The 11,659-nt window shown below is 40.3% G+C and overlaps 2 protein-coding genes across 2 annotated transcripts in view; one reads left to right on the top strand and one right to left on the bottom strand.

The window, feature by feature from the left end:
• LOC106812882 (proteasome subunit alpha type-6-like) overlaps positions 1-7,868 on the top strand; it is a 14,378-nt gene extending 6,510 nt beyond the window's left edge. Inside the window, exons 2-7 of the mRNA XM_014816880.1 lie at positions 4,237-4,331; positions 4,606-4,687; positions 5,159-5,314; positions 5,861-6,039; positions 6,289-6,383; positions 6,663-7,868. Of these exons, the coding sequence (XP_014672366.1) occupies positions 4,237-4,331; positions 4,606-4,687; positions 5,159-5,314; positions 5,861-6,039; positions 6,289-6,383; positions 6,663-6,720 (665 nt within the window). The 3' untranslated portion in view covers positions 6,721-7,868. The remainder of the gene's footprint in view (positions 1-4,236; positions 4,332-4,605; positions 4,688-5,158; positions 5,315-5,860; positions 6,040-6,288; positions 6,384-6,662) is intronic.
• A 111-nt stretch (positions 7,869-7,979) lies between these two features.
• Positions 7,980-11,659, bottom strand: part of LOC106812881 (serine/threonine-protein phosphatase PP1-beta catalytic subunit) — an 8,735-nt gene continuing 5,055 nt past the window's right edge. Inside the window, exons 5-8 of the mRNA XM_014816879.1 lie at positions 11,109-11,180; positions 10,353-10,504; positions 9,900-10,034; positions 7,980-9,695 (exon numbers count right to left, since the gene is read on the bottom strand). Coding sequence (XP_014672365.1) covers positions 9,588-9,695; positions 9,900-10,034; positions 10,353-10,504; positions 11,109-11,180 — 467 coding nt within the window. The 3' untranslated portion in view covers positions 7,980-9,587. The remainder of the gene's footprint in view (positions 9,696-9,899; positions 10,035-10,352; positions 10,505-11,108; positions 11,181-11,659) is intronic.

Genomic DNA, 11,659 nt, shown 5'->3' on the forward strand with positions numbered 1-11,659 from the left:
AGAATCCTAAATGTCATCCAGGAGTACAAAGTGATGACATAAACATTTTGTGCGGCCTGTATGTTTTGGACACCAGATGAAATGGAGGTGTCAGCGTGTAACCACGGCCACGGACTAAACATCGGAAATGGATAAAACACACGTACTAATCACGGACGCACAATGGACAGCCGCTGACAAAAAGTTCCTTATCACGAACGTCCGTGTTTACGAAATCATTGATGATAGCATTGCGTACGGGCCGAGCATGCGTGCGAAAATGTCCGGGTCACTATAAATCTGTATCACACCCTCTTCGCCGGTAGCGGTGTTTGAAACTGTAAACAACTGGGGCCCGTTGCCAGAAAAAAATTAGTCTTAACATTAACCTTAAACTTAAGTTTTTAGCTCATCTGACATAGTCAGATGCACTGGTAGAATCGCATGATGTCCGTGCGTCCGCGTCCGTCCGTCCGTCCGTAGTGGCCGTCCGTCGCCGTGCGTCAACAGTTGGGCACAAATCTTAACCGCTCGACGTACGGTCACGATATTCGGCACATCGGGGGGATCGTCAAAACGAGTTGGGATGTCTAAGCTGGGGGTCAAAGGTCAAAGGTCAAGAGGTGTAAAAGAAGGGGGAACATCACATCCTTAACTTAAAGGTATAGGGAGGAAATGCAGAATGTGCGCACAAATCTAAACGGCTCGACCATAGGCTCGTGATAGTCGGTGTATAGCATCATGGTAGAAAAAGCCATCACTGTGCCGAAATTGGAGGCACAGGTCAAAGGTCAGTGGGCACAGGCAGATTTTAGACATTTTCTGAGGACATCGTGGTCTGACGAGCGATTGAAAAACTTTTTTGTTTCAGCGGGTGACCTAGCATTTTTATGGCTTTATTGAAAGGACCATGAAATGTCCTTCTGCTGACATGCGAAGAGTAAGTGTCGGATTAACCTTTTGACCCTCAAGAGAGGGTTAAACATGGATTTGTTCACTTGCAACAAAGGACTGAACTGCTTTTGCTAGTAGAATCCCTCCCCCACCCTCCCCCTTCCCCCTCCCCACCCTCCCCCACCCTGCGCCCGCCACCCCCCACCCTCACCTACGCTCCGGATCTGCGATAGTGGGCGTGTCCTAACCATGATGTGAACGGCAACTGCATGGTGTGCATATCGTGCCCTAACAAATGTGTAGCGTACGCACGCGCACTGAAATTTTACGGTCCTTAACTGGAGAGTAGCAAGCACGACCTCAGATGAGGCGCCAGACGCTCTGCGGAGCACAGCCCTTGTTCTCAGTGAACAGGCGTTCGCCGACCCCGAAGACCTGGTTCGTAAAGTAAGAGAATTAAAAATTCTCCGTAACTTTTCTCTTAACTTAGAGATCCTAGACCCTCCTTTAAGTTTAATATTATTGAAAATAACACATTTACACACGAATTACAATTATATGTGATACTATATTTTATAATAATGAATAAAATGTGTGTTTTTCTTGAAAAAACACGTCAAAATCATTAATTATCTACCGCTAATAAACAAAACAATACATTATAAATGACGTATGGCATTTGTTCTCTTTGTTTCAAAGGTTTGCAACGGCTTGCCACGATTCTCGCAGTCTCGTGTTACAGTGTGAGAATTTGTCTTGTTGTGCAGAATTAATTCATGACCACGTAATATTCATCAAATATTATTTATATGTGTTTAGCCATCAAATATGCATAAATTACGTGTGACTGACAATAAATGTGTATGAATTTTGAATTTTGTGATCGATTCCCATCCAATCAGCAGCCTTGTGATGAAGTTCCTGTTATCGTAAGTTGTCACTTAAGTAAGTTTAGTTTAAGTGTTTCTGGCAACGCTATTAAAATTAACCTTAACATTAACATTAGACTTAAAATTAATCGTAACTTTACGAAGTTTCTGGCAACGGGCCCCTGATTTCTTGGACTGCGGATTTCAATTAGACATTTCTTAGTAACCAGCAGTGATATTGGACAAACTAATACGCATTTGGATGTAACTTGGTTATGTACTTATTAACTACACAAGGTGCCAGTTACCTAGGCATTCGTCACAATTGCATAAGCAATGGGCTTATTATGCATTTAATTTTGTTTATCGATTATTATTTCTAAACATTCCATAATGTTACTGAACTGACATTCCCTGGATACTGGGTGTATTACTTTGTGCTGTTTTACTTGTGCACCCATACTGATTACAAATGCCCCAGTAGCAGCTAGCTGCCATAAATTTGAGTAGCAGCTAGGTACTGATAAATTCAGTCGGTAGTATACCGTTAGATCACAGTGGTAGCTGAGAACAGACCACTATTAAATCCTCCATAGGATCCTATACTTAAGAATTGAATTTCACGAGCTGAAAAATAGTATTTCGACCGTTTTCTGCCGAGTGGCAATATTATAGCTAGGTAGCCATGTACTTCAGCTGTGCACCATTAGAGTTATGAAATATGTTGTTCAGCGTTTTAAAAAAATGTCGCGAATTTACTAACCGACACCACATTTGTGCCTGAAAAACAGTCGCGCAGTCGAATGGGGGCCATACATTGAAAGAATTCGTTTTAAATTACCAGTGACCATCCACCTATCTCCATGTGCATGTCATTGCCACACACGATAGCCAGCCTAAATAATGCAACCACAAAACATCGCGTCAGCTTTAGTGCACGAGCTGCGTGCCCTCCGATTGGTCGGCCGATGACGCGTCACATCCTCTAACCTAACAGGGTAATGAAGCGGTAGTGATTTAATAGTGGTCACGTGTCAGCTAAGGTTAGGTAACGACACCTAGGTAGGGTTACACGATATACTTTGTGGTACCAAGTCATAAAAGTTGTTTTGCTGTGAAATTCTGTGACCCCCCCTTCGCTCCTTTTCTCTCCCTTTCCTTCTCCATTGCCCTCTCCTTTTCCTCTGTCATTCCTTTCTCTCCCATTTTATCACTCTTACTCTCTCGCTCGCTCTCTCTCTCTCTCTCTCTCTCCTCTCCCTCTCCCTCCCTCCCCTCTCCTCTCCCTCTCCCTCTCCCTCTCCCTCTCCTCTCTCCTCTCTCTCTCTCTCTCTCCCTTCCCTCTATCTCTCCCTCTCTCTCTCTCTCTCTCTCTCTCTCTCTCTCTCTCTCTCTCTCTCTTCTGCTCTCTCTCCAGGGTTTCTTCTGCGAGAAAATTAGACAATGGCGGTAATGGCCAGTTTGGGGAAAAAACGCGCATGATGGATGCAAAGGCATGCAGTAGGCACGAATGTGGATTCTGCAGGCAGACGCAGGGGGAGAGAGGTAAAGGGGGGATCAGGGGGTCTCCCCCAGCAAAATTTTAAAAATTTGAATGTCTTGGACTGCATTTGAGGCACCCCGAAAATAAAATTTCACCTTTTAGTTTAGATCTTTCTCTGTTAGCAGACCTACCAAGTCTCACGCATTTCGTGAGAGACTCACGCATCTGGACCCATTCTTCTGCACTCCCGCATGCCCTACGCATTCTCACGCATTCACGCAAAAGAAAACCGAAAAAGCAGCCCGCGACACCCCTGTTACCCACGTCTGTGGCTGTGACATCGTGGCTCGTGCTTGCTGGCTGGGGCGGCATTGATTGAAGTACGGGGGGGGGGGGGGGCAATGCACTGATTGTTACAGTCGCGTGGGCATGCTTATTGCTGTATATGTAGGGGTGGGCACCGCTGGTATGAGGGAGCGACAAATCCGGAATCGAGGAAAAAGCTGCAATCGGGAAGAACAGAATCGGGAATGACACAGGAGTGTGCCGGCACGCAAAAAGAAACGTTGCTGTGAATTTCATTACGATTTTCCATGTATATAGTCAGAAGTACGTGGTGATCTATTTATTTTTAGATTGACACTATTTTGACAACGGCGGGCAAATACAGGAACATTTTCACAACAGCGTTGTTAAATTTGACAACGGCGGTGCGCCGCAGTGCCTCCTATGTAGAAGAAACCCTGCTCTCTCCCTCTCTCTCTCCCTTCCTCTCTTTCTCTCTCATTCCATATCTGCCCGTCTGCCTCATCATTATGGCTCTAGTTGTGACGCATTGGGTGTTTATAAATCTCATATAATTAAGTTATTGTTTTCTATGGTATTTTTTATTCCACTAGATAAAGTGGCATGTTCCATCCTTTGACACATGTTCCCATATATATTGCAGTTCTTGTCTACATCATATATGAATAATAACCATTAAGTAAAGTTGTTTTATCTTTGTTTCAGAATATGCTTTCAAGGCTATTAATCAAGGTGCACTTACATCAGTTGCATTGAGAGGCTCAAACACAGCGGTAGTTGTCACGCAGAAGAAAGTCCCTGTAAGTTGTTTTACGTATTACACTTTGTAAGATTACACATTAGTGGATTAACAAACCATGCCGTGGAAATTGGATCAGTTTAAAACCATGCACGTGGAAGATAAATTTTTATTGGTTTTAATTGGTTACAGCCTGTGAAACTACCTAGCATCACTTTTATGGTTTGTCAAGCCTTTAGCGCTATCTATTTATAATTTAATTGGGATTAGTATTCGGAATGTGTATCCAATTAGTGTGTGTGATTGTAATTGGTGCATTTAAATAATTGTTACAGGACAAGCTACATGATGCTAGCACCATTACACACATGTTCAAAATAACAGAACACATAGGTTGTGTCATGACTGGAATGATGGGTAAATATACATTTTACAACTTGGCAAGTAGTTTTTCTCTCATTTTAGCAAGATAAGTAATCGGGTACAAATAAGCCAAGTTGTGTGGTTTCAACTGTAAACAATTATAACCCTACTCGTAATTTTACTAGGATGTTGTGATCACAAATAATCCACAATAATCATGTCACCGCAAACAACTATCTATCGTGTCTGCTCGGAAACTTCACAATTACAATTTTAATAAGGACAGGATGTACTAAATGTACCTTTGCTTGTGCCAATTCCTCTTTGCATGTGACGTGTTTTTTGGGTGGTGTTCGGGTGGTGGTCATGTGACTTGTTTCACCTAGCCACCGTACCCACATGCTACCAAGACTGTTCCGTAGTTGATCAGTCTTATAGAGAGGGAAATGGTTTAAACACATGCTTAGCTTGACCTATTACACAGTAAGAACTTGTTTTTAATATTGAACTGGCATGTAATTTCAGCTGACAGCAAGTCTCAGGTGCAGAGGGCACGCTACGAGGCTGCAAACTGGAAGTACAAGTATGGTTATGAGATTCCGATGGATCAGCTCTGCAAGCGAATCGCCGACATATCACAGGTCTCCACACAGAATGCAGAGATGCGTCCACTCGGTTGCTGTAAGTGTCTCCGTATCTCTCTAAGTTTTATACTAGTGAAAATCAATTGTACGGATTGAGATAAATTTCTGTTTGTAGAAATGTAAAATATTGTTATTGGTGTTCAAACATTAGTATTACTGCGACAGTGTTCCTGTCGTGGTGCCAAAGAAGAAGTATAAAGTTCTGGGGCCCGTTGTCAGAAACAAAATTAGTCTTAACATTAGTCTTAACATTTTAACAATTTCTGCTAGACCGCCGACATCACTTTGTTTCGTATTGTTATGAGGAAATCTGCTATGATTTTTCATTCTCGTAACTTCGCAGCATTTCTGTCAACGGTCTACGAGAAAAAGTTAATGTTAAGACTAATGTTAAGATCAATTTTGTTTCTGACAACGGGCCCCTGAATCTTAGCATGGAACTTTGAGGCATGATATTATTTTGATTGCATTTAGAATTTGGGATGTATGTGTTAATCTAAGTGATGTAAATTATTCTAATCTAATTTAAGGTGACTAATCGATAAATATTGTGTATAGATCTATATTTCAATTGCATTTTTAGGTATGATCCTCATAGCAATTGATGAGGAACTTGGTCCTCAAGTGTTCAAGACTGACCCAGCAGGATACTATTGTGGATACAAAGCAACAGCAGCAGGAGTGAAACAGACAGAAGCCCACAGTTTTCTTGAGAAGAAGCTCAAGAAGAGACAAAACTTTGACTATAATGAGACCATTAGGGTATGTTCTCATGTGATAATATCTCTTGAGTCTTGATAATATAATTGTGTGGATGCATGTGATTGAAATAAGTGTAACGTGCAGTAATTTGCTTCCAAAATGTCAGGAAAACATTAATTAAGAATTTTGATGATTAAGAATAGTTCAATTCAATAAGTTTGCATTAACAGCTGTAATAAGTGTGCTGAGTATTGTAATGTCTGCGTGTGTAATACCGGTAATTTTCATGTGTTTAATCTTGTCTTGCAGACTGCAATCACTTGCTTGTCCACTATACTCTCAGCAGACTTCAAGGCTTCCGAGCTAGAGATTGGTATTGTAGATAAAGATCACCCAGAATTCAAGTAAGTGTATGAATGTTTGCTATGATAAATGTGATAGACGTTTAGCTGCAAAACATGGTGTGAAACTGCTTTAGAATGTTGATGCAGTTTGAATGCTGAGCAAAGTTGCATTTCAATTTTGTGATACGTTCATGCATCTTAGTAAGCTTTGCACATTTTAGTGCTTCTAAATTAATGCATCTAAACATTTAGTTAGTATTCAGAGACAAGGAGAGGATTAGAACATAATTCTGAACTACAACATGGTCAAAATAAATAATTTTTGGCCATTTTTTGCAGGATTCTTTCCAATGATGATATTGATGCACATTTATCAGCCATAGCAGAAAGAGACTAAAGAGACTAAGACTGACTTACTTTGGCTGGAACCTATGGTGTTCATTTCATTCTGCTTTTTTGTTCAGGTTAGTGAACAAGCAGTAAGACTATTCTGTGTTCATGTTTCTCACTAATCAGCTGAAGTTGTTGTAAAATGGGAAAATCGGTACAAAGCCATGTCATTACAATCGAATATTGGTTTTGGGCTATTTAAATTTTTCCAATATTATTGAGCGATTATAGTTATTCATCTGACGAAGCCCGTGAAATGTAAAGCTTATGTATGTTCAACTGCTAAACAGTTTTATGTATGAGACAACAGCTGGATCAGAATAATCGCATATACTGTTGAAGCAGAGCCAGTATATTTAAGGAATCAACTTCACTTGATCATTCATTTGAATTTGTCATCGATACTGCATTTAACACAGACTCTAATATTTATTTGACATGAATTCTTAAAGTAACTAGTTCAGGACAGACAGTTCCCCACTTGTCAGTCGATACATAATTTTGCCTCATTTCTGTGTTATTTGATTGTAAAGCTCATTACTATAATAGTGTTGCGTGCGACAAGATCTCCAATATTTTGTGGTAACTCGGATGCCTCAAAATTGTAAACTGTGCATTGCACGTATTTCAAAACATGATAATAAACTCAAAGATTAAACAGTCTTTGTATAGAAACTTATTTCATTGTCTCATTGAAACCGGAACAATGTTGATGTCAATTTAAAGATTTCACTTAAAGTGGAACCTGTGAGGAAAGTTATGGATAGCTTTAAATATATCATTACAATCCAAAAATGTGAAAAATACTACTGTGCTTGTTTAGTAGTTGGTAGGATAATGTTGCTAGAGCAATGTCCCCCATCACCTACTTATTGCTAATATTCTGATATTCCATGTCCTTTTTATATTTCTGAGTACGTGTAGTGTAAGTTTTATTGGTATATTGGGGACTGCCTTATTAAAAATCCATTCCCATTAATTGATTATAGTTATTACTTCAGTTATTTTCCCTATTTTCAGTGTTTTCCTTCTACATGTTGAAAACTTTCACACTTAGTCAACTGATCTGCTATGTCTTTAAATTTTTTACCATTGCCCTCATTTGCAGAATAATTATAAGGTATATTTCTATTAACGAGTCTGTGCCAAAAGTCAGTCACTGTTAGTGAATCTGTTGTGTGTATGTGATGTGTTGGCCATGTTATATTATATACGACAAACTACTATATTTGATGGGATAAATTACGAATGGTCAAGGACAAACAGTTCTAAAGAACAATCTTGACTAGAAGTCTGCTTTAATAGTACAAGCACTGTCAAATTAACTTACTGCATGCTAAAACTTCAGTAAGTGTTCTTATCCAGTGCAATTTACCTGATGGGGTTTACACACATTCGATTTTCATTTGTCACTTATAACAAGCTAAAAGCATCCATAATATTTCTTAAATGGACCTCATAAAACTCATTTGAGAAACGTGTTGTAAATTAATAAAGCTGCATAACACCATATTGCAATTAGGTTGATAAAATTAACAAGATACTATACACATTATAAGGTACAGCAAAATTAATTTCACAAGTTCAATCAACTGATTTTCAAGATAAAAGGGGATAGGGTACCTTACTGGTTGGCAGATGTCAAGCATCAGCCTATTCTTTAAAGGTGAATCTGCCTACAAATACATGTACATGTTTATATACCATTTCCGTACAGAAAAGCATGAAATATCAATATAAATAAGATATAATTATTCAAACACTAACTAAACACAATACAAAAATGCAGGACTTCATATTTTCAGAACTTCACAAAGACGAAACAATCCCAATGTGGCATCAACAAACTAAATAGGTTTTGTTTATATTACATTTGCCACCTACTTATTTCTGTCCCGTTTAATTTTTGCTAATCTTCTATCACTGTTGGTAACTAATTGTATCGTTTCTGTGTGTTGACAAAAGACACGCATTTGTGCAGGAAGCGAGTAAACGTGAGATAATCGTGTGCAAGTTTACTTTCACAGCTAAAAACCAAGTACTTGCCAAATGCCCCAATAAATATTCAGAAATTGGTAATGATGTTCAAGATGATGTTACACAAGAGGTATATGATACTGCCCTGTTTTGAGTGTACCCAGAAAGCTGCATGAAAGACCCTAACCCTAACAAATTATGATTTCATTATCAACAAGTTAGACAATTTGCTGTTGGGTTGTTCTCACCTGAAAAGATATTTAGTGATGTCATGGGGCATTACACCTGCTACATTTATATACTGATATGTCTAATGCAACTACACGTACGTATAAATGGTTCCACTAAACGATGCAAGTTAATGTGTGCTACATATACACTCATGCTTATTATCTCTCTATAATATGCAAGTAGTGTGCATGTTCATGTACAAAGGCCAAAATATTAATTGCTTATGACGCAGACCCAGCATAAGCTTGGACTGCTCTAGCACATATGATAGAACTTGGATAGATAGAATTTTTGGATAACCATTAGGTACTCAAATAAAAACACATGAAGTTATTTGCTCATTTACCTTGTCAAATCGTAGACAAGAAACCTCGAGTTGTTGCATCAAAACCATTTATATTGTTACCTTTGATATGCGCTTTGCAACACTTAGTATTGGCGAAATTAAAAGTCAACGGAAATAACATCCTGAACACTTATATCTCACTTATACACAATTCGGTAGCAGGTGCTCCTGATTACAGAAGTCTGGACACGACAGATAATCTAGCACAGCTGGCTTTGTTTCCGTTGTACACCGCCCATATAAGTATTAAGTTTTCAATCAAATTGACCGGTTTCCTGCTATATATGGGCATAACTAAGTACAAAAGTGATCGAGCGCACTTATGTCTTGCCCGTCGCCGCCAGAGGGTTGCGAGCTGTGATAGGGGGTCGTCCAGAATTCAGCCCAGCATATTGGTACTTGGCTTTCTTCTCAGATGGCTTCAGAATCTGGAATAGCATTTAAGCTAGCGATTAACCGCTACTCAATCATCGTGAATGCCTTCTTAACATAAAATGAGGATTTATGACATGACATTGAATCACCCATGCTTGCACCACGTTGAAAATTTCTAGGCAAATGTTTCGCGTGAAATTATCCATCTACGTAACGTTGAATGGATCGGTTTACAGGCGTCGGATTTGTGGGCATACCTGAAACGAGCACATCAGTGAATCGTCCACTGACATCATGCCACCAGCATTGTCAAACTCCCCGCAGTAGTTTGGTGCGGAGAAGAGCGTTACTAGCTGACGTTTCGCAAAGAACTCGTATCCATCTTCGACCACCTGCCAACACACAAGCAGCGTGCCACCGACACATCGCCAAGAACTGAAACTGCACTAAATCTTTCTTTCACGCTCCCTCTGTCTCGCTCTCTCTCTCTCTCATTCACTCTCCCTCTCTCGCTCTCTTCCTCTCGCTCTCTCTCGTTTCCTCTCTCTTTGATATCGTTTGCATTGCAAATTAACTACATTCATTCGTACAGCTGTGGTCAGGCAGCTAAGAATAGACCATGAGATTACCACCAGAGTGGTCGTTACCAGCAGCTAGACCAAATATAACTTCATAAAGATGAAAAGCGCAGATGAGACGGATTCGCTGACCTGATGCGCGCGACAGATCAGGTCCAAGTCGTGTCGGTTGAGAAACTTGCTAACGACGTCTGCGCCGAACGTGAAAGAAACTCCTCGGTCGTTCTCCCCCCAGCCCTGCACATCCTTATCTGGATCCGACCACAGCAGGTCACACAGTAACCCTGCACACAACACAATTCATTACAGTACACAATCTATTATCCGAAACCATTGGGACCAGACACGTTTCAGAATTCAGAATTTTCCATATTTCGGAATGGTAGTACAGTACAGATATACATACCGTATATCCTGCAACTAGCCAGTACTAAAACACAAGTTTTCAAGAGGCCAAGTGCTGTACCAGTACAGTACAATATATATGAGTATTGCCAAACACATTAATATTTCTGCAGTGAACCTTTGGTGCCAAAACGCGAGTGTGCAGACGACATCCACGAAAAAACCTTGTATACCGTACTAACACATACGTAAGTACTGTTCTTTAACATTCATTAACGTCATAGCGCATGACTGGGACAGGAAAATAACCAATCGCATAGATCCTGCATTCTAAATGCACCATTTCATCTTCAGCTACTTTCGTGGATCACACATGGTTTTAGGTTTTATTTATATATATATATAGACTGGGCACATAATTTATAAATGATACATGCACCTGTCGATGGCACGATGGTCAAAACTTTGACAGTCTTAATTGCTGACAGGCAGTTGAAAAGACAGCCAGATTACCCTCTGGCAAAGTCACTGGTTGGGACTTACCTGTGTCTGGGACATCTGTGGGCCTCATAATGCGTCTAATTTGCTCCATCGACTGCAAATCTGGTGACAACCCTAAATAAAACAAAACGTAGACAGTTTCAATGTGCATACTGCAAACCTGACCCAGTCTATGATAACCACCCATTAGAGAACAAGTGCCGCGGAGCGACAGCGCTCATCTAACGTCTACTGCGGTGACTCTGTGGTGGAGTGGTGGGATTCTAGTAAACCCTGTTAGTCCCAAATGTGTTCACATACATGCCGAAACAGTGGAATGCACAGGGACGGTATCAGGAACCTTCTCAAAGGAATGTTCGTTGGGATCGTTATGAAAGTTGCTACGAGATGGCGCGTACGTTTAAGTGTCTTCAGATTAAAGATGGAAGCTCCCATCGTAGTAGCAACAACTATTTGCAAGACAGAATAGGTATTATTTCATTTGCTCCGTCAGACCTTGTCCTCAGAAAATGTCTAAAATCTGCCCTGTGTCCATTGACCTTTGACCTGTGACCTCCAATTTCGGCACAGTGATGGCTTTTCCTACCATGATG

Source organism: Priapulus caudatus, unplaced genomic scaffold (assembly GCF_000485595.1).
Source record: "Priapulus caudatus unplaced genomic scaffold, Priapulus_caudatus-5.0.1 Scaffold696, whole genome shotgun sequence".
Taxonomy (NCBI): Eukaryota; Metazoa; Priapulida; class Priapulimorpha; order Priapulimorphida; family Priapulidae; genus Priapulus; species Priapulus caudatus.